Raw genomic sequence first — 22,831 nt, forward strand, 5'->3', positions numbered from 1 at the left:
CCCTTCAGTCTGCAGGCCAACACTCTATCCACTGAGCCAGACCAGGTAGGGCCCATCCTTTCACTTTTAATCTATGCATGTCCTTAGGTCTAAAGTGAGGCTCTCATAAATAGTATATGGTCGGATCCTGTTTTTTAATTCATTCTGCCAGTCTGTGTCTTCTAATTGGGTAGTGTAATTCATTTACATTTAAACTAATTCCTGATAGGGAAGGACTGACTGTTGCTGTTTTATTTTTCTAAATGTCTTGTAGCTTTTTTTGTCCCTCATTTCCTTCCCTACCACCTCCTCTTTGTGTTTAGATGATTTACTTTTGTATTGTTGCCTTTTGATTCCCTTCTCATTTCCTTTGTATGTATTTTCTATATATCTTCTCTGTGGTAATGGGGATTACATATGACATCCTAAAGTTGTAATGGTCTACTTAAACTGGTAACTACTTAACTTCACTCACAAACAAAAATTCTTCCTTTCTTTTCTTTCTTTTTTTTTGGTTCTCACCTGAGGATATTTTTCCATTGATTTTTTTCTACTTTACTATTACAAATACTAGTACATATGTCTTTTTCCCCCACTGACCTCCCCCAGGCCTCCCCTACCCCCTGGCACATGCCCTCCCCCTCTCCCCCTCAGTGTTGTGTGTCCATTGGTAGTGGAAGGGAGGGGGAGAGACAGAGAGAGAGAAACATTGATGTGAGAGAGACACATAAATTGGTTGCCCCCTGCACATGGCCCAACCAGGGCCTGAGATCGAGCCTGCACCTGAGGTAGGTGCTCTTGTCTGGAATGAAATCCAGGAAGCTTCAGTCTGTGGACTGATGCTCTATCCACTGAGCCAAACTGGCCAGGGCAAATTCTACTTCTTTATAACTCCATTTACCCTCCTTTTGTTGTTGATGTCACAAATTACATTATTATATTTATGTCTCCACTAATGTAGATTTAGAATTATTTTGTCTTTTAAATTCTATGAAAGAATAAAAAGTTAAGAAAAAAATTACAATAATGCAGGTTTTCATTTATTCATATATTTACCTTTACTGGAGAACTTTACATTAAATATGACTTTGAGTTACTGTCTAGCATCCTTTCATTTCAACTTGAAATCCTCCCTTAGCATATCCTGTAAGGCAGGTGTGATGGTAATGAATTTCTTTAGCTTTTGTTTATCTTGGAATGTCAATTTCTCCCTCATTTTTGAATGTCACTTTGTCTTATAGAATATTTGGTTGAGAGTTTTTTTCCTTTCAGCATTAAAAAAAAAATTTCCCTCCAGATTGACACATAAAAACTGTATATATTTAAGGTGTACAACAGTGAAGTGTGATGTACATGTTCATTATGAAAGAATTACCACTGTCAGGCTCGTTAACACAGCCATTACCCTACCTAGTTACCCCTTTTTGTGTGTGGTGAGACCTATTTTAGCAAATTTCAGTACAGTATTATTAACTGTAACCATGCTGTGCATTAGATCCTCAGAATTTATTAATCTTATTACTGGAAGTTTGTACCCTTGACCAGCATCTCCCCATTCCCCCCACCTCCCAGCCCCTGGCAGCCACATCCTGCTCTGTGATTCTGTGAGTTTGACTGTTTGAGATTCCACATAATGAGTGAGATCGTACAGTATTTGTCTTTTTCCTGTCCTACTTGTTTCACTTACCATAATGTCCTTTAGTTTACTCATGTTGTGTGAAATGGCAGGATTTCCTTCTTTTCTAAGGCTGAAAATATTCCATTCTGTGTGTATACAAATGGATATACAGGGTGGAGCACAAGTAGATTTACAGTTGTTCATATCCTATCTAATAAAGAGGTAATATGCAAATTGAGCATCACTCCAACACACAAGATGGCCGCCCCCGTGTGGTCAAAGATGGCCAGCAGAGGAGGGCAGTTGTGGGCGATCAGGCCAGCAGGGGAGGGAAGTTGGGGGGGACCAGGCCTGAAAGGGAGGGCAGTTAGGGGCAACCAGGCCTGCAGGGGAGGGTGGTTGGAGGTGACCAGGCCTGCAGGGGAGGGCAGTTGGGGGTGACCAGGCCTGCAGGGGAGAGCAGTTAGGGGCGACTAAGCCTGCTGGGGAGGACAGTTAGGGGTTACCAGGCTGGCAAGGGAGGGAAGTTAGGGGTGACTGGACCAGCAGGGGAGGGCAGTTGGGGGGCCCAGGCCTGCAGGGGAGGGTGGTTGGAGGTGACCAGGCCTGAAAGGGAGGGCAGTTGAGGGGGACCAGGTCTGCAGGGGAGAGCAGTTAGGGGTGACCAGGCCAGTAGGGGAGGGCAGTTGGGGGTGACCAGCCCTACAGGGGAGGGCAGTTGGGGGTGACCAGGCCTGCAGGGGAGAGCAGTTAGGGGTGACGAAGCCTGCCATGGAGGACAGTTAGGGGTGACCAGGCTGGCAAGAGAGGGCAGTTGGGGGGGGGGCAGGCCTGGAAGGGAGGGCAGTCAGGGGTGACCAGGCTGGCAAGGGAAGGCAGTTGGGGGTGATTAGGCCTGCAGGGGAGGGCAGTTGAGTGGGGGGGCCAGGCCTGAAAGGGAGGGCAGTTAGGGGTGACCAGGCTTGCATGGGAGGGCAGTTGGTGGGAACCAGGCCTGCAGGGAGGCGTAGTTAGGGGCGACCAAGCCTGCCGGGGAGGACTGTTAGGGGTGACCACACTGGCAAGGGAGCGAAGTTAGGGGTGACCGGACTAGCAGGGGAGGGCAGTTGGGGGGGGGGACCAGGCCTAAAAGGGAGGGCAGTTAGGGGCGACCAAGCCTGAGGGGAGGGCAGTTGGGGGCGACAAGGCCTGCAGGGGAGGGCAGTTAGGGGCAATTGGGCCAGCAGGGGAGCAGTTAGGCATCTATCAGGCTGGCAGGGGAGTGGTTAGGGGGTGATCAGGCTGGCAGGCAGTAGTGGTTAGGGGCAGTCAGGCAGGCAGGGAGGTGAATGGTTGGGAGCCAGCAGTTCTGGATTGTGAGAGGGATGTCCAACTGCCCATTTAGGCAGTTGGACATCCCTCAAGGGGTCACAGATTGGAGGGGGTGCAGGCTGGGCTGAGGGACACACACACACACACACACACCCGTGCATGAATTTCGTGCACTGAGCCTCTAGTAGAAAATAATACCATAATAAATAAATGATAATACAAGAATAAACTCTATATTGTGCACATTCACAACTTTAAAGCTATTTTTACCACACCCTGTATATGTGTGTATATGTGTGTGTGTGTGTGTGTGTATTTTTTTCTTTATCCACTCACTGGACAGTTAAGTTGTTTCCACATCTTGGGTATTGTGAATGATCATGGGGATGCAGATAGTCTCTTTTAGATACTGATTTCATTTCCTCCAGAAATATATCCATAAGTGGGATTGCTGGATCATATGGTAGTTCTATGTTTAAATTTTTGAGGAACCTCCATATTTTTTTCTATAATAGCTATAGCAATTTACATTCCCACCAACAGTGTCTGAGGGTTCCCTTTCCTTCACACCTTTTCTGACACGTGTTATGTTTTGTCTTTTTGATATTAGTCATCCTAACAGATGTGATGAAACATCTCATTGTGATTTTGATGTGAATTTTTCTGATGACTAGTGATGTTGAGAATCTCTTCATATGCCTTTTAGTCAATTATACATGTTATTTGGAAAAATGTCTGTTCAGGTCCTCTGCCCAACTTTTATCAGATGTTTTGTTTTTGTATGGAGTTGTATGAGTTTATATATTTTTGATGTTAACCTCTTATCAGGTATATGGTTTGCAAGTATTTTCTCCCATTCTGTATGTAGGTTATCTTTTCTTTTTTTTGACTGTTTCCTTTGCTGTGCAAAAGCTTTTTAGTTTGATGTAGTCCCACTTGTTTATTTTTGACTTTGTTGCCTGTGCATTTGATGTTATATTACAAAAAAATCATTGCCAAGAAACCTTTTCCTTATGTTTTCTCATAGAAGTTTTATAGTTTCAAGTTTTACAATTAAGGCTTCAACCCACTTTGAATTAATTATTGTATTTGGGCCCAACTTCATTGTTTTGCCTAGCATATTTCGTTTTCCTGACGACATTTATTGAAGAGACTATCTTTTCCTCCTTTATTTTTGGCACCCTTTTCAAAGATTAACTATATATGTGTGTGTGTAGATTTATTTCTGGGATCTGTATTCTGTTCCATTGGTCTATGTGTCTGCTTTGATGCCAGTATCATACTATAGCTTTGTAATATACTTTGAAGTCAGGAAGTGTGATACCTCCAGTTTTGTTTTTCTTTCTCAAGGTGGTTTTGGCTATCTGTGGTCTCCTGAGGTTCCATATGAATTTTAGTACTATTGTTTGTTCTGTTGTGGAAAATACCGTTGAAATATTGATAGGCAAGGCATTGAATCTGTAGATCACTTTGGGCATCATGGGCATTTAAACAACATTAATCCTTCTAATTCATGTACATGGAATATCATACCATTTATTTGTCTTCACAAATTTCTAATATCTTTCATCACTGTCTTATAGTTTTCAGTGTAGATTGTTCACCTCCTTGGATAAGTATATTCCATAAGTACTTTATTCTTTTTGATGCAAATGGGATTCTTTTCTTAAATATTTTTGGATAGTTCATTGTTAGTGTACTGCAATGATACTGATTTTACCATGGTTATTTTGCATTATACAGCTTTGCTGAATGCATTTGTTAGTTGTAACAGTTTTTGGGTGGAATCTTTAGGGTTTTTTATATAAAATATGTCATCTGTAAAACAGACGAGTTAACTTTTTCCTTTCTATTTTGGATGCTTTTCCCCCCCTTGCTTAATTGTTCTGGCAAGGACTTCCAGTACTATATTGAGTAGAAGTGGTGAGAATGTGCTTCCTTATCTTGTTTCCGATCTTCCAGGAAAATCCTTTAGCTTTTCACTATTTATTATGATGTTAATTGTGGGCTTGTCCTTTGTGGCCTTTATTATTTTGAGGTACATTCCCTATATGCTCAGTTTCTTGAGAGTTTTTATCCTGAAAGGTGTTGAATTTTGTCAAATAGATGCTTTTTCTGCATCTATCTAGATCAGCGGTTCTCAACCTGTGGGTCGCGACCCCTTTGGCGGTCGACCGACCCTTTCATAAGGGTCGCCTAAGACCATCCTGCATATCAGATATTTACATTACGATTCATAATAGTAGCAACATTACAGTTATGAAGTAGCAACGAAAATAATTTTATGGTTGGGTCACAACATGAGGAACTGTATTTAAAGGGCCAGAAGGTTGAGAACCACTGAGCTAGATGATCAAATGTGATACACACACTCACAATGAAGGATAAAAAACATTTATTGATTTGCATATGTTGAACCAGCCTTGTATCCCAGGGATAAATCCTACTGGATGATGGTGTATGATCCTTTTGAGGTGGTGTTGAATTTGGTTGGCAAGCATTTTGTTGAGGATTTTTGCATCTATATTCATCAGGGGTATTGGCCTGTAATTTTCTTTTCTTGTAATGTCTTTATCTTGCTTTGGCATGAGGGTAATGCTGGCCCTGTAGAAGGAGGTTGGAAGTGTTCCCTTCTGTCCCATTTTTTGGAAGAGTTTGAGAAGGATTGGCATTCTTTTTAAAAATGTTTGGTAGAATTCACCCATGAAGCCACCTCGTTTGGGGCTTCTTTTCTTGGGTTTGTGTTTTTTTATTTACTGCTTCAGTTGCTTTACTTGTTTTTGGTCTGTTCAGGTTTTCTATTTTTTCATGATTCAGTCTTTGGTAGGCTGTATGTTTCTAGGAATTTATCCAATATTTGTAGATTATGTAATTTGTTGGTGTATAATTGTTGATAGTAATCTCTATGAACCTTTGTATTTCTGTGATATGTAATATCTTCTTTAATTTATAATTTTATTTGAGCCCAGTGTGTTATTTTCTTGGTTAGTCTAGCTAAATGTTTGTCAATTTTATTTTATCTTTTCAAAACTAACTCTTGGTTTTATTGACCTTTTCTGTTGTCGTTCTAGTTTCCATTTTATTTCTGCTCTAACCATTTTATGTTCTTCCTTCTGATAATTTTGGGCTTAGTTTTTTTTTCTTAGTTCTTTTTTTCTTGAGGTATAAAGTTAGGTTGTTTATTTAAGACCTCTCATTTTCCTTAATGTAGGCATTTATCGTTAAAAACATCCTTCTTAGGAACTGCCTTTGCTAAATCCCATAAAGTTTTGGTACAATGTGTTTCCATTTTCTTTTGTCATAGAATACTTTTTGATTTCCCTCTTTTTTAAATATATATCATACTGATTTTTTTACAGAGAGGAAGGGAGAGGGATAGAGAGTTAGAAATATCGATGAGAGAGAAACATTGATCAGCTGCCTCCTGCACACCCCCTACTGGGGATGTGCCCGCAACCAAGGTACATGACCTTGACTGGAATTGAACCTGGGACCCCGGGACCCTTCAGTCTGTAGGCTGACGCTCTATCCACTGAGCCAAACCAGTCAGGGCTTGATTTCCCTCTTGATTTCTCTTTGACCATTGGTTGTTCAGGAGTATGTTGTTAAATTTTCAAATATATTTGAGAATTTTCTAATTTTCCTCCTGTTACTTCTTTCTAGTTTCATGCCACTGTGGTTGAAACATCAATTTAGTCTACTTAAATTTAAGACTTGTTTTTGGCCTACACATGATCTAACCTGGAGGTTTCATGTCTGCTTGAGAAGAATTTCTTATCTACTGATATTGGATGAAAAGACCTTTGTATGTCTGTTAGGTTCACTTGGTCTATAATGTCATTCAAGTCCACTGTTTATTGATTTTCTGTCTGGGTAGTTTATCCATTGCTGAAAGTGGGGCATTGAAGTCCCTACTATTATTTGACTGCTTTTTATTTCTCTACTTAGTTTTATTAATATTTCTTACACATATTTAGGTGTTCCAGTATTGGGTACATATATATATTTACAGTTGTCATAACCTGTTGATGAACTGACCCCTTTATCATTATATAGTGAGTGACCTTCCCTATTTTTTACTCAAAGTCTTATTTTGACTGAAAGTCTGTTTTGTCTGGTCTAAATACCATATAGTTACCCCTGTTCCCTTTGGTTATCATTTGCATAGAACATCTTTTTCCATCTTTCACTTTCAGCCTGTGTATATCATGAAAGCTAAGGCAAGTCTCTTGTAGCAGAATATTGTCGGATCTTGTTTATTTAAAAAAAATTTAAATATTTTTATTTTTCAAATATAGTTGACATACAGTATTATTTTTAGCTGTACAATCCAGTAATTAGACATTTATATAACTTACAAAGTGATCATCCCAATAAATCTAGTACCCACTTGACAGCACACGTAGTTATTATATTACTAGTGGCCCGGTGCACAAAATTTGTGCACATTAAAAGGGAATTAATTAGAGGCAATATTTTAATATTGCTATTTGCCCTATCGCTATAATAGAAGTGTCAGAGATGAAAGAAAATTAGTAAAATGTATATAAAAATCTCCCTCCTGTCAGAGTCTGGGGCACGCCCCGGGACCCAGAATCAAGTCCCCTCCCACCCACATGTGCCTTGAAATTGCGCGAGACCCAGACCCGGCCGGTCCCATTCCCGTCAAACCCCGCAGTGTGTGTGTGTGGGGGGGCCCAGCCTCAGGTCCCCCGTCAAGCCCCACTGGGTGGGGAGCCGCAGCCTCAGGTCCCCCGTCATGCCACACCGGGTGGGAGGGTGCAGCCTGAGGTCTTTTGTCAAGCCCTGCTGGGTGGGGGGGTGCAGCCTCCGGTACCCCGTCATGCCCCACCAGGTGGGAGGGTGCAGCCTCAGGTCTTTTGTCAAGCCCTGCTGGGTGGGGGGGGGTGCAGCCTCAGGTCCCCCGTCATGCCCCACCGGGTGGGAGGGTGCAGCCTCACGTCTTTTGTCAAGTCCCACTGGGTGGGGGGGTGCAGCCTCAGGTCCCCCGTCATGCCCCACCGGGTGGGGGGGTGCAGCCTCAGGTCTTTTGTCAAGCCCCACCGGGTGGGGGTTGCAGCCTCAGGTCTTTTGTCAAGCCCCACTGGGTGGGGAGCCGCAGCCTCATGTTCCCTGTCATGCCCCACCGGGTGGGGGGTGCAGCCTTAGGTCCCCTGGCCCAGTGCCGGGCAGGGGGCACGGTCTGTTTCCCCGGCACAGCCTCAGGTCCCCCAGTGCCAGGGCAGGGGGGTGCAGCCTCAGGTCCCCTGGCCCTGGCACGTGAGGGCGTGATGACCATTTGCATATTAGCCCTTTATTATATAGGGTTGACTAATTAGTATATTCCCTATTTACTTTACATCCCCATGACTATTCTGTAACTACCAATTTGTACTTCTTAATCCCTTCACCTTTTTTACACATTTTCCAAACACTTCTCCCATCTGGCAACTGTCAAAATAGTCTTTGTAGATGTTTGTTTCTCCTCTGCCTATTTTTTTTTTTTTTTAGATCCCACATACATAAGTGATATCATCTGGCACTTGTCTTTCTCTGTCTGACTTATCTCACTCAGCACAATACCCTCTAGGTCCATCTATGTTGTTGCAGATAATTTCATGCTTTTTTATGGCCGAGCCATATTCCATGTCTTCTTTATCCGTTCATCCATTGGTGGCACTTAAATTGCTTCAATATCTTGACTATTGTAAATAATGCTGCAATAAACATATGGAGATATGTCTTTTGGATTTAGTGTTTTGGGTTTCTTCAGAAAAATACCCAGAAGTGGAATTGCTTTGTCCTTCATTGTCTCTTGTTATAGTATTTGTTTTAAAGTCTATTTTGCCTGGTATAAGTATTGCTACACCAGCGTTTTGTTTGAGGAGCAACTTTGAAATCTGTTTTTCCTTCCTTTTACTTTTAGTCTGTTGGTCTCTTTTGATCTGAAGTGAGTCTCTTGTAGGCAGCATATGTAAAGGTCTTGTTTTGTTATACCTTCAGTCACTATCTCTCTTTTGATTGAAGTATTTAATCTATTTGCTTTAAAAATAATTGTTGCTAGATATATGTATTTATTGCCATTTTAAAATTCATATTCTTGATTTGTTTTTTCCTTCCTAAAGAAAACCCTTTAACATTTCTTATAATACTGGTTTGGTGGTGGTGAACTGCCTGCCAGCTCTGTGGGCCGAGGGTTCGCAAAGGAACAAAGGCCTCAGCCAGCACTTCTTCCCGGGAGAAAGCTGCTCCTCCAGCCCTTGCCCAAAAGCCAGACAGTTCAGTTCCTCACCGTATGGCCCTGGTGCCTTTTGAGTTGCTGGCTGAGCACTGGAGCTCTAAGTAAGTCCATGCATAGGCCCTTTAAGAGGAATGCCTGGGACTCCAGCAGCCCTCTGTCTCAGCCTTAATTCCCACTGGTCTTTGTAGCCAGCAGTTATGGGGACTTCTCTTCTTGGCACTGCTGGAATCCTGGGCTGGGGGGCCTGGTGTGGGCTGGGACCCTGGGCCCCGGGGCCTGGTGTGGGGCTGGGACCCCTCATTCTTCAGAGGGGATCTCCTGATTGGATCTCATTTTGTAATCTATTCAGACACTCCGTCTTTTGACTTGGAGAATTTGTTTTAAATGTAAAGTAATTATGGATAAGGAAGGGCATACTGTTGCCATTTTGTTCATTGTTGTTTTTTTCTTCTGTTTTTTAAAAATACATTTTTATTGATTTCAGAGAGGAAAGGAGAGGGGCAGAGAGAAAGAAACACCAATGATGAGAGAGAATCAATGATCGGCTGCCTCCTGCATGTCCCCTGCTGGGGATCAAGCCCACAACCTGGGCATGTGTCCTTGACTGGAATTGAACCTGGGACTCTTCAGTCCAGAGGCCGACGCTCTATCCACTGAGCCAGACTGGCTAGGGCTCATTGTTTTCTTAATGTTATATAGTTCTTTTGTTCCTTTCTTTCTATCTTCCTTTGTGGTTTGATGATTTTTTGTTATCGTTGCAGTATGCTTTGGTTCTTTCATCTTTTGTGTATCTACTGTAGGTTGTGATTTGATGAGGGGATGTTGATTTTGTCAAAATCTTTCCCTGCATCTCCTGGGATGATTATGCAGCTTTTGTACCATATTCTGTTCTTATCGTGTATTACATTAATTGATTTTCAGGTGTTAGATCAACTTTGCATTCCTGGTATAAACTCCACTTGGTCGTGGTGTATAATGCTTTTTGTATGTTGCTGGACTTGGTTTGATAGAATTTTGTTTAGGATTTTTATATGTATATTCATTAGAAATATGGTCTTCCCCCCGCCACCTTTGTGGTATCTTTGTGTGGTGTTGGTATCAGGAAATACTAGCCGAGTTGAATGAGTTGGGAAATATTATCTCCTATTCTGTTTTTGTTTTTTGGTTTTTTTTTAGAGAGTTTCTAAAAAATTGATACATTTTTTTTAAATGTTTGGTAGAATTTGCCAGTGAAGCTATCTAGGCCTAGGTGCTTATTTGTTTGTAGTTTTTAAAATTAATATTCAATTTCTATACTTGTTAAGTCTAGTCGATTTTTCTATTTCTTCCTGAGTCAATTTTTGGTAGCTTGTGTCTTCCTTGTGTCTTATGTCTAAAATTTGCCTGTTTACCTTAGTTAACTAACTTATTGGCATGTAGTTGTTAATGGATTTCCTTTGTAATTCTTTTTAGTTCTAAAGTAATCTTTTTTTACATGAAATATTCCCAACTCACAGAAGTCAACTGCCAGTAAAGAAATGTTAATGTAAGAAATTAAATAAAATAATCAATGTTAACAGAATAATCAGTGTTAAAATAATCAATGCTACTTTACACCCTCCACAATCTATTCCCTTTTCTTTCCAGAAGTATTGTGAATCTTGCTATTGATGTGAATCCTTACCACCCGCTTTTATACTTTGCATCATCATGTATAGACAAATGCACAGCATTAGCGTTTTAAAATGTTACTTGAATTATGTAGGCTTCATGCTGTGCTTTCCTTTCCCCCAGCATTTCATTTCCAGATTCTTGTACATTGTCATATTGGATTTAGTTCATGTATGTTGATGGCTATGTTTAAACCGTCTCCCAATGAAAGGCAGATGGGCTGTTTTCAATGTAAATTAGTGTTAGTTCTTGCAAGTGATTGCCTGTGTGCATGTGTGTTTCTCAAGGGTATGTACCAAAAAAGGTTGAGTTTCTGAGACACAGAATTTATATTTTCAACTTTGCTAGATATTGTAAGATTGCTCAGTGACTCTTGGGCTTTCAGATGCACTCAGGTGGCCACTGAAGCCCCAGGCTAGACGGGCAGTGTTTCATAATGAGTCCTTGTGTGTGGCCTGCTCAGTGGGCTTCCTTTGTTCACGGTGCCCCAGTCTTGTAACCCAGGTTCTGGTTAGAGTTAAGCTAGTAAAAGCTGTAACACTGATGCTCTTAACCATGATGCAGTTACTTTTTAAAACCTGTGAGATTGAGGAGGCTGGAGAGACCCAGTTGGGGTGAACTTCACGATGGACATGAATAAGTCAGCCAGTCAGTTGAACTGGTATTTGAATGAAGACGGAGAGTTTTATGTACTGAGTCTATAGAAATGGTCTGGGTTTCGGTGTGTCAGAGCTGGGTCTAAAATTTACTCTTCTTCCTTTGTAATTTCAAGCCAGTCATTTCCCTCTCTGTCCTTAGTTGCCACATCTAACATGGGGATAATAAAAGAGTCCCGAGTTCATAGACTGATAACTAAATGAGGTTATGCATATGAAGTGTTTGGCACAGGGCCTGGCATCATCTTGCTGCTATTCTGTCATTCTGCCTCCAGTTTCCTTCCTGCCCCTTGGCGCTGTGGACCAGGAGTGCGGGGGGAGGGCAAGCAGCACTGGGTCACAGCACCTGTTTTCCTCCCGTTGTAGCTTCTGTTTCTCTAGTGAATGTGATGTCCTGGTTCACTTTCCAAGTTGCTTAACAGACAACTGAAGAAAACAAGGGTACTTGTTTAAATAGCTTTGCAGACCTTTCCTCCTGCTTAAAGAAGCATTGTAACAAACCACTGCAGCCTCACAGAAATCCGTGTGCAGACAGCTGCGATTACCTCTGCTTAGTGTGACCTGGACTCCATCCAGCTGTGGGTGAGAAAACAGGCATATATTTGAGCCTCTGATGGGAAATACTTGATATTCTCAGGTATCAACCTGGGTAAAACCCCTCCCTCTTCACCATCAATCAAAAACTTCAGCTTTGGCTCAGCTGGAGTGGCTCAGTGCTTGAGCATCGATCTATGAACCAGGAGGTCACGGCTCAATTCCCGGTCAGGGCACATGCCCGGGTTGTGGGCTCAGTCCCCAGTAGGAGTCGTGCAGGAGGCAGCCAATCCATGATTCTCTCTCATCATTGATGTTTCTCTCCCACCCTCCTCCCTTACTCTTTGAAATCAATAAAAATATATTAAAAAAACTCAGCTTTGGACAGGACAGTGCCAGCATTTGGATGCATGTGTCTCCTGTCTCTGCAGCACGGCGGGAGTGAGAACGCGGGAGTTACCACCTGTGGGGCCACATGCAGCGGTTCCGTCACCGTCATATCCGAGAGGAATTACAAAAGCTGATGCATGTCCCTGTTTTTTGTCTAGTTATACAATAATGGGTAGTTTTAATAACTTGTCATAAAATGAGCAGGAGAGATGAGCCAGGATGTTAGGATGAGGTTTCTTTCTGAAAGTTACTGCCCATCAGAAATGGAAGATAAGCTATTTGTAGAAGGGGTGAAGAAATGGTGATTTAGGTGACTTGGGGGAATCTTCAGGATTATGTGACACATGAAATTGTTCGTGACATTTAGTTTACATCTGTCCTGAAGTTGGTCTTGTGTTTTATTGTAATGTGGCCCAGCTGTCATGCATTTCAGCTATCACTAAGTGTGTGGGTGTCTGCATTTACAAATGCTTTGGTATTCACCTCAATTCTAGAGCAAATTGCTGTTATAAAGGTGCAAATGATGACTAGGTCCAATATCTGAAAAGCTTTCGAAGGCCCTGTATTACCCAATGTAAACAGTTATCTATGGGTGACTCTAAGCCCCCAAGAACTGGGGTCCTTGAATGTGTGCCTGTCTCCACGTTTCCAGACAGTGTCTCAGCGCTTCCTGCGTGGATTGTCCTGCGACCACACTTGGGATCCGCCAGCGGCCTGGCGAGCAGGGCCTCACCTCGACCACCATCTCTCATTAACTTGGATCTCACCCATGCTGCTTTCTCTGCTTGGAATGTCCTCTCCATGTTCCAACACCGTCTCTTCCCGGTCAGTCCCTTTCTGAGCGCCCGTCGGCATAATTTTCTCACCTCAAGGGCAGGGTCTTGGCTGGGTAATAAGTGATGTTACAAATGTTTTGGCAACTTGAAAGCATCATCCACGTACTGGTCTGGTGAGGCCGTTATCTTGGCCTCTCAATGTCATGGATAATGAACATTTTGTTGTATTTAGGCAATCAGTCATCTTTTCTCTCTTCCTATGGTTGATACAACACCCATTTTCCTAATCAGATATTGATAATGAAAGTTGTCAAGTTTACTCACCATTTTATTTCATCAAAGCAAGGAGGAAAATGCGAAGCTGTCCTCCTCAAAACTATTTTAACCATGGGGTTTTGGGTTGAAAATTAAATGCGTGTGTCTCCTGTCTCTGCAAAATTATCTTACCAAAATAATACTGAATTCTAAAGACCTTTTTATATGCTCTATAAAAACACCTCACATAGTTGCTTTGAAACTTGGCCAAATTGAAAGATTATCGGGGTCTTCCAGGAATTTTGTTGGAGCTGCAGTTATTACTATCAGAGCGTGAGTCAGTCTTCACCGTGCATGTGTGTATCTATCAACCCCCGGGGGAACTACATATTTATCACACCTTTTGTCCAGTGCTTCCTTATGATGAGGAAGAAAGAACATGATTTTGGTGTAAATCTTGTCAGGTTCCAGTTCAGCTACTCCCTGTTTTCTAGTCGGCATCGCTGGGCCTGGGGGAGGGTTGCTCACTTGATGTGTGATCTACAAAACCCGCCCGGTGAGTCCACTTATCTTCTGTGGGGACCGTCTGCTGTGACGTGTCCTAAACTTGGTGTCTCCATCTCCCACCCTCAGGCCACAGTGGCTCTCCTCACCCATAGGGTGGCCTTTTCTCTGCATCGCAAGAATCTTAGTACATCAAAATGTTTTTTATTTGAGACACAAAAATGCAAAATTGCTGAGATATCAAACATTTTCCGATCCGCTACAATACTGCCACTATGTACAAAAGATCTGATGATAAATGTGCACACATATAAAAATACAGTATGCATTACCTATGTACAGTACATGTGCAAAACATATGGCATTCAAACATGATATGGAATTGATTTCAGGGGTGCAAACAGCAAATACAAAGGCATCATGGTTTTTCTTTTAAAAAACAACATAAAGGCAATACATGAATGGACCCCCGATTGCCATAATTTTTTGTTTCTTAAATGAGTGCTTTAATAAGCAGGGCTCTGTAGATTGGTATTTTCTCTCTCTCTTTTTTTTTCCCATAAAGTGAGATGCTAAGACATAATGTGACAATGAAAGTAAGAGAAACACCTGTGACGCTGCAGTTCTATTGAAGCAAGAAAAGAAAACTGAGTTGTACGTAGAAAGGAAAAACTTAGAATTACTACTAAATATGTACTGTCCTAAACCAGCAAAACAAACCTATTCTATTTTACATGAAAACGACAGAGAAATATCTACACCTCTGAAAATTATAACCTTAAATGGATAATACATTTTTGGGACTGATTTTTGAGATCTCATTAGTCTCAAATTTTAAATAAAAAGTGCCTCCTTTTGGCAAATACTTGGCAATGCCTTTGGTTCCTTTAAAGCAAGTGTGCATTACTACTGGTTACTTGAGGTTAAGTACTTTTGGTAAATACTAAACCCTTTCCTAAATGCTTCTTCCTCCTACCAAATCAGCAACTTTCCTTAGCGCGTAATGTAGAGAGGTAATTGTTATGAGTCTCGGTGATTCATGAACTTGGTTAAAGCTTCGACTTAGTAGTTGGCACAAAGCTCTGTTAAACACGACAGCTGTGTTGATATCGCCCCTGACAAATTTCATCTGATTCCAGACAGCACCTTGTAGATCTGAGATTGCCATCCTGTTGTCACAAGACGGTGACATTTTTTTCAATAACGATTCACAGAGCAATGTGTTCATGTGGAGGGTTAGAGTGCTTTTGTAAACATGTGCAGCTTTTTAAATTACAGGCCGCGAATCAAAGATTTCTGGTAGAAACCCTTTGCAATGATGCATTCCCTCGAATGCTGACAGAAGGGTGAGCAGGGAAGAACATACATTGCCATGCAGACAGTCACTTCACACGTAAAAATGTAGCCTGGAAAGATCACTGAGCAAGATCTCCAAAGTTTGAGAAGGAATTAATACATCTGAATTATTTTCCAGTTTTAACTGAAGCCACTTGTAAAAGATGAGCTGAAATGCAATTAGGATGCTCTCCAAACACACATGTCCGCACTGGTAAGCTGTGTTTCTTGATAAACCTGACCTTCCAGTTAATGTTTTTGGTAATTTAGGCTAACTCTGTGGCCTGAAGGGCAGTGGACAGTCCGTTTGGTATTCTGCTGTGCTGCCCGTAGCCAGGATTCATGTTTTTGGTGATGGATGGAAAAATGGAGGGTTATTGTGAATGTGGTTAAATGGACCCGTGCTGCTCGGCTGGTAGACTCCTGATGACTATTCTCCCTAAAGTTCTCTGAAAGTCCCCAGTGGTGCTGGGTGCTCCCCCCTGACTGACAGCAACTTGGGTGAGGCTTGTCACCAGGCGGCCCCTGGGAACAGCGTGGTGTGCACTGGGTGCTGCCAGAAAGCTTTACCACCTCCCTCCGGCCACTGTGTTGCGGACAGTAGAGGGACTGTCCCATCACTTGGGACAGCTGTCTTGTCAGCTGTTGTGGCCAGCCGGTGGGAATTCTGAAAGGATGAAGCAGGCTGTGTGACCTGGAATGATCTGGGGTTGAGGGTGAGGAGGCCTGCGTCAGCTCTGGTGACAGAATGGGTGACATGCTCCTGACACAGCTCTCAGTTGCTATCTTATTACCTTCACTTTGCTTACAAGAGGCGGCGGGGTGGAGGCAAAACCAGACTGCCTTGGCCACTATTCTTAAACGGCACTTACAAAAGTGTCAGTTACATGGGTCACAGGACTGTGCAGTTTTTAAAAAGGAAATTGAAATAAGATCTCTTTAGTATTATAAAAATATTCATATAAAACAAGCACAAATAGTATCTGAATGAGAAATTCTATGAATTCAGAATACATCTGTGTACAAATACGTGGCAAGTACTATACAGTAGATTGCACATTTCAGGAAAAACACTAGAACTCGAACCACTAACACTGTCCCTAGTTTTCTAGCACATGCTTTGCTGAAATGTACAAGACGACCACACACTCTAGACTCCCAAGCCTGTGTAAGCAGCTTTGGGATAACGTCTGTGCGTCCCACCCCAGGACATGCCTGCATACCTGTATACACCAGAAAGGTAACTTGATACTACTGTGTTTCAGGAATATTTAGGGAAATAAGACTGGATGTGAGAGAATACATTTCTAGGAGTTGTTTTCTTGGCAATAGGATATTCTGCAAGATGATCTACGGCAGTACCTGTAGCAGTACCTCCTCTAAACTACACATCTGCAGACGAAAACCCAACCGGCTGTTCTGACTTGGGCTTTAACCCTCACCTCAAACAACACAAACAGTCCTCTTTAACACACACCTCTCCCCCTGCATTTCCCCCTGAGTACAGTGAGTTGGGGCAGAGGAGCCTTGATTAGAGTGTCATCTTTGGTCATGTCACATGCTGCACACGATCTGTGTCCTCCCTCTAGCCTGGAACATGTAGCTGGGACCCTACAGATGCCCAGCTTGCTGCTCAGGCCAGGAGGGCCCAGCGGAATGGTGTGAGTAGGTGGCTGGTAGACTTAATAACTGGACTCCTTGCCTTCCTTCCTCCTAAATGAAATGCTGGTATGTGAAGAAGTGAACACAGATATAAAGTGGGCACATTAGCAACACAGTCCAAAGAGAGGAAGCTAATGAGGCGGCATTCTTTGCACTGCATGTGTTTGGAGAGCAGCCTTCCGTGGCATGTTTCAACAGGGGGCTAGGAAACAATCTAAGCACACAGCTTGGAAAGATGGAAACACAAAGTTCTTCAGCGAGTCGGCAGCACTAGCTGTTCAGTTGCCTCCTACAGTCCTGCTGATGTCTGGTGCTAATAAGCCATTTAAATCTGAATAAAGATGATGCTTAGAGTCCAAGTATGGACCAGATAAGCTCCAGACAAAAACCCATCTCAAAGACTTGCCCAAAGTAAGTACCTTTCTGAGTCCACAGCCCTGCCCCGGAGACAGGCCCTTCTGAAAGGAGTGACTCGAAGATGCACGTTGTGCCCACGGCGGTGACGGTGACACTCCTGCGGGGTTTGGTCAGACAGCAGCATGCTGGATCCCACGCGTGGGATGACCAATTTCTAACAAACTACTCACCGCAGACTACACTGCGCCTGCCGCCTCTGCCCGAAACCATTCAGACGCACTTCAGGCTGGGAAGGGCCAGTTAACAGAGGGCTCCAGGGTCCTGGGCGACTGAGTTCTGGAAAAACGGACTTTTCTTACATGTAGTGAAATTTACAAACTGAAATAAAAATTTGAAATAAGATCAGCTCTTAGGCAAAACACAAACCCAGAAATGATTCACAAATTCTTTCCAAATAATGGGCCAGGTTGCCTCTACATGTCACCGTGGGAACAGTCACCAATGACCCAGAGAGCAACTTGACCCCAGGGCTCACACACAGGGGAGGTGGAGAGCACGAGTATTATTTAATGAAAACCTCCACACTTTTTGGTAGATTTCAGGTTTTTTTTTTCAGTTTTATACATTTTGTCATATACTTAAATGACTATTTCGAAATCATTTTAGAAATCCTGTGATAGTTGGCATTTTAGAAAAATCTTAAGAAACTACTCAACAAATATGATAACTTTTTGTCTATATAAAAAATGAATAAAACCTCCAGTTTTTCAATCTTCGGCTTGAAACTATAGTGAGAGCTCAGGTATGACATCCAGTTCCAAAACTGTAAAGCAATGACAGGATGAGCGGCTGAAGAGGCAGCCAGAGTGGGAGTCCAGAGGCCAACTCGGCGACAGGCTCACCTGTAACCGGTGTGGGAATGTCCGGGAACGACAGACTCCTCCCTTGCCTTCGCTTTGCAACTCACCAGCTCAGAAAGATATTTTACACTAAAGCCTTTTCTTGGTTCTTTGAGATGGGTCTGGTTACCTGAAAGTTATTTCTTAAAATACAGAAATACATGTGTCTCAAGTACTCTAGAAATATGTGACTTATTAAAAGAAGTAGGGCCACTGGATACCCAATTCCTTATCCCCACGTAGGCTGTACAAATCCCAACATAGCACAAATATATGTCTAATTTACACGTTAAGTCAATCTAACCAACCCAGAGGATTGCTAGCAGAATTTTCAGTGTTACCAATAGACCCAGACTTTTTACAGGGGATTGTTTATGAAGTATTTTGAAGACATTGTCTGGTTATAGTGAAAGAACTTTCATTTACATTTGGAAATCTAAAGTAAGATTCCAAAAATCACAAAATAAACTACAACACAAAAATATTACATTGGTTTCTGAATGGAACCAAAAGTCTTCAGCTGGAAGCCTTCGCCACCTGGCTGGTGCGCTCCGCTGCCCTTGATCCCTGCTGCACCTTGGGCCGGCTCGGGCCCCGCTAGAAATACGGGTGCGGTGGTCCCTCACCACCCTCACACCAGCGTTCTTGTTTGAGTGGAGCTGTCTGCCTTGTGTTTAGGGCCTGAAAGTGACCACAGAGGTTTAAATGTAGCTGATTACCAGAGAATCTGCATGTCGTTATCCTGCACACATTACTCTATGTTTTTATCTAAAGGTGCTTTTCATTCTTTACTGAAGTCTGGAGAAACAGAGGTCTTCTTTGACTAGTGGTTTTTCAGAAGGCCCTGTGCTATATTAAACGGCAGACATTCACTGCTGGGTGCAATGAAACGTTCTCAAGCTTGGTTTCCAGGCTGTGACCATCTATTCGTTTTTTTCTGTGACAACATGTTTTCATTGCAATGATGCAACTATAGATCTGTCTCTAAAAACTGACCTTTTAGAATCGTCTTCTTAAACCTCGTGAACTTGGATGAGAAATCTGTGGTGTTAGTCCCATGGCAACGGCAGGTCTTGGGGGTCTAGAAAGTCAGCAGAGAACATGCTTGGGGCAGTGGCGCTGAGGGGAGTGAGTCCTGACGACGTGTTAGGCATGGTGATGTCCAGCCACTCCATGTTGTCCAGGTTTGAGTCAGAGAGGTCGAGTGACAGACAGGGAGTACTCGCGGCAAACTGGGCCTCGGCGGTTTCCATGGGCGAGTGTGAGGGGTCCAGCATGCTCGAGTGGCTCAGCAGGTCGTTCTGGAGGTCCTCGATCAGGGAGAAGGGCTCTCGGTCCTCGCTGCTGCTTGGTAGTGGGGCAATTTCATTGGCTGAAGGTAAAGTCCCATCCAAGAAAGCTTCCAGTTGGTTCTCTAAGCTGGCAGATAAACTGCTCAGAGGTTCTAAGGATATGGGCGGTGCCATTTGGACTTGGGGCGGTGGCCGGGACACCACTGTGTTGACTGGCATTGTGGTGATGCTGGCTGTCACTGGTCTCATTTTGGAAATAGGAGAAGGCTCTTCCTTTATAGGGAGGGAAATTTCTGTGCAAAATAAATGATTAGTAAGTAAACATTTACTACTATGTACATTTTTTATTAATTATGGAGTTATTTTACTATTTTGTGACGACTTAATACACAGCCCATCTCAGAAGTAGGAAGAGAATGCTATTGGCCCCTGATGACCTTTAGGAAGATGGATCATTTTAGTTAAATAAACACTTAACGTTATAGCATTCTGACATGCTTTCAGTTCCTTTTAGTAAGAGTAAGCATTAAAAGCAATTACATCCCACCAAGTAGGATGATGTTTTTAGATGATCTGATCATTGGGTCCCATCCTCAGGCACTGTAGGTTTAAGATAGGGCTCATGTCTTACTCTGTACCACAAATCTGTGATCACAGCAGCACACTACCCTAAAGTGAATGTGAAAATGTGGGCCCTGCTTAATGAATGATCTAACTATATTTGTTCTTTTTTATCATTATATTTGAACTGTGTCCAGTTTAGCCATATCCATTCTATATAAAGTTCTGAAAAGATACAATGCCATCGTATGACCTGATTTAAGATGAGGTGGGCCACCTTATGTGTCTTGTTTTTTTCAGTTTATATAAAATCTTGAGGATTTGGTAAATGTCTTAAGAAGCACTAGTTATATGTTACTCCTTGCCAGATCATGTAGAAAATTAACGGACCAGTGTTCACTTAGCTCATATGAGAGAGTGAAAAAGATACTTTAAAAATATATATGAGAATCTGACTTGATTTCATTTATATACAATACACTAAACATTTTACTTAACAGCTCTTCCAACTCAGTGACTGGGCTGCGTAAATAGGTGAGACAACACTGAAGATTCCTCTCAGCTGTGTGTGTTTCAGGACAGTTCACTTCTCATGACCTGTGAGTCATCTCTAGAATTGTTTTGAAAGCTGAAGGTGCAATTTATACTTATAAGTACAACTAGTCTTATAATCAACTACTTAAATCTCTTTCTCATTATTACTAGTATTAGTTTATAATAAGATGAAATAATATACTCTATTAGATACTTTGCCATAAAAAATCATTTCTTTTAGAATATAACTCATTTCTAAGTTTAGGCTGTAAAATTATTCTTTTTAATCATTAAAAAAAGTATTTTAACCAGATTTGGCAAAAAGCATTTTTAAAATTTTAAATTCAAGGCATGGAATATATGTTTCTCAAATTTCCATAGTTTAGCTATATCATGAGTTTAAACAATTTTGCGAGGCTGATATAGTTATCCACAAAAAAAAAAGATGCTATTCACATATGTAGATCTGTTGTCAAATATCAAGAATTTTCTATATTATGTCAAACACTCTGACAAGATCATTAACAACAAAATCAAATAGTACCTGGCATGAGTGGAGAAATTTTGATAACTATTTAAAAATCTGAATAAAACTTCTTCCACTGGTAAATTTAAGACTACTTCAAAAATTCAAATGCTATTTTAGAATATTTTAAAGTACTTATAAACTGAGGCAGAGATATCCTTGATTTTTTTGTGTGGTTCATATCCCTTACCCCTTTTTAGGATGACACATTGTAAAACTGAAGATTTTCATTTATATGTAGAAAGTGTTTTAGAATTGCCTTTGAATATTAAGTTATTAGACCCTAAGCTAGGTGACTTGGTTGTTACAAAATTAACTCATGAATTGGAATATTTTTATCCCATTGCAATGACTGATAACACATGCAGCAAGTTTTAAAGTTTTCAATGTGGAATCTATATCTGTCTACTTTGCTATTTTGAGATGGTTTGTCTTTTTCAGCCCGTATATATCTGTGGGTAAATCTAATGTTATCTTAGTATTTTAACCTGAATCAATGGCCTTCCCCCATTCATAAGTAAGTTGTATTAATGGCCTAAATGTAACAGATTTTAAAACAGGAAATGCAGTTAGAAGAATATGTAAGCTCTAGAGGAAAACTTTCATATCCTGTGATAAGGGATTGGGGGTCTGATGTGACTTTTCACCTACCTCCACTCTTAATGAGGATATCAAAGAGGTCGTCCATCTGCTGACTGTGTGCATTGGAAACCTACAACCAAGGAGAATATAAATTAGCTTTCTTTCATGCAAACCAGGAAGTGTTATACAACTGGGAGCACCAAAGGACCTTACGGAGCAGCTAGTTCTAATCAATCACTTGATCATTTTGAAAACACTGAGGTCCCTGAGCAGTTAAACCATTCACCCATGTGTTACAGCTGGTGAGCTGACAGAGCAAGAATGGGGCTGATACCAGCTCAGATGACTTTTACACTGACTTGTACATTGAATGCATTTTGAGAGGCTTCTCATATTTTAAAAAATGTTTTAACTCACTTGCTTATATTCTGATAAAAATATAAAGTATGTATAAAGGTGACCATCTATATTTTCAGCTTTATTGAGAGTAAATTAACATACAATAACCTGAAGTTATATGAATTATACAATTCTATAAGTTTTGAAACATGTATACACCCATAAAACTATCAGCAAAATCAAGATAATGAATATCCTATTGCTCCTAGCTTCCTCATGCTTCTTTGTGATAGCACTTCCTTCATCCCTAGGTGACAATGACTTGATTTCTCCCATTACAGATTAACTTACATGTCTAGAGTTTTATAGAAATGGACTCATATAGTGTGTACTCTTTTTACTAGTAGAGGGGATGGCTTCTTTTACTCAATAGGAATTTGAGGTTTATCCATGTTGTAGATTGTAAATTGTGCTGCTATGAACATAGGGATGCACATATCCTTTCTGATTGGTGTTTCTGTTTTCTTGGGATATATTCCTAGAAGTGGGATCATGGGGTCAAATGGGAGTTGCATTTTTAATTTTTTGAGGGAACTCCATACTGTTTTTCACAGTGGCTGCACCAGTCTGCATTCCCACCAGCAGTGCATGAGGGTTCCTTTTTCTCTGCATCCTCGCCAGCACTTGTTGTTTGTTGATGATAGCCATTCTGACAGGTGTGAGATGGTACCTCATTGTCATTTTGATTTGCATCTCTTGGATGATTAGTGACTTTGAGCATGTTTTCATATATCTCTTGGCCTTCTTTATGTCCTCTTTCGAAAAGTGTC

At 41.6% G+C, this 22,831-nt stretch overlaps 1 protein-coding gene and 1 long non-coding RNA gene across 4 annotated transcripts in view; one reads left to right on the forward strand and one right to left on the reverse strand.

Moving 5' to 3' along the window:
* Positions 1–22,831, forward strand: part of LOC308517737 — a 41,618-nt gene that overhangs the window by 14,250 nt on the left and 4,537 nt on the right. The window lies entirely within an intron of this gene.
* MRTFB (myocardin related transcription factor B) overlaps positions 18,569–22,831 on the reverse strand; it is a 191,957-nt gene continuing 187,694 nt past the window's right edge. For all 3 annotated transcript variants that reach the window (XM_081089067.1, XM_081089066.1, XM_081089068.1), the window contains 2 exons: positions 21,732–21,792; positions 18,569–19,752 (listed from right to left, as the gene is read on the reverse strand). In XM_081089067.1, the coding sequence (XP_080945193.1) occupies positions 19,217–19,752; positions 21,732–21,792 (597 nt within the window). In that variant the 3' untranslated portion in view covers positions 18,569–19,216. The remainder of the gene's footprint in view (positions 19,753–21,731; positions 21,793–22,831) is intronic.

The sequence above is a fragment of the Myotis nattereri genome (genome assembly GCF_964212035.1).
Source record: "Myotis nattereri genome assembly, chromosome: 4".
NCBI lineage: Eukaryota > Metazoa > Chordata > Mammalia > Chiroptera > Vespertilionidae > Myotis > Myotis nattereri.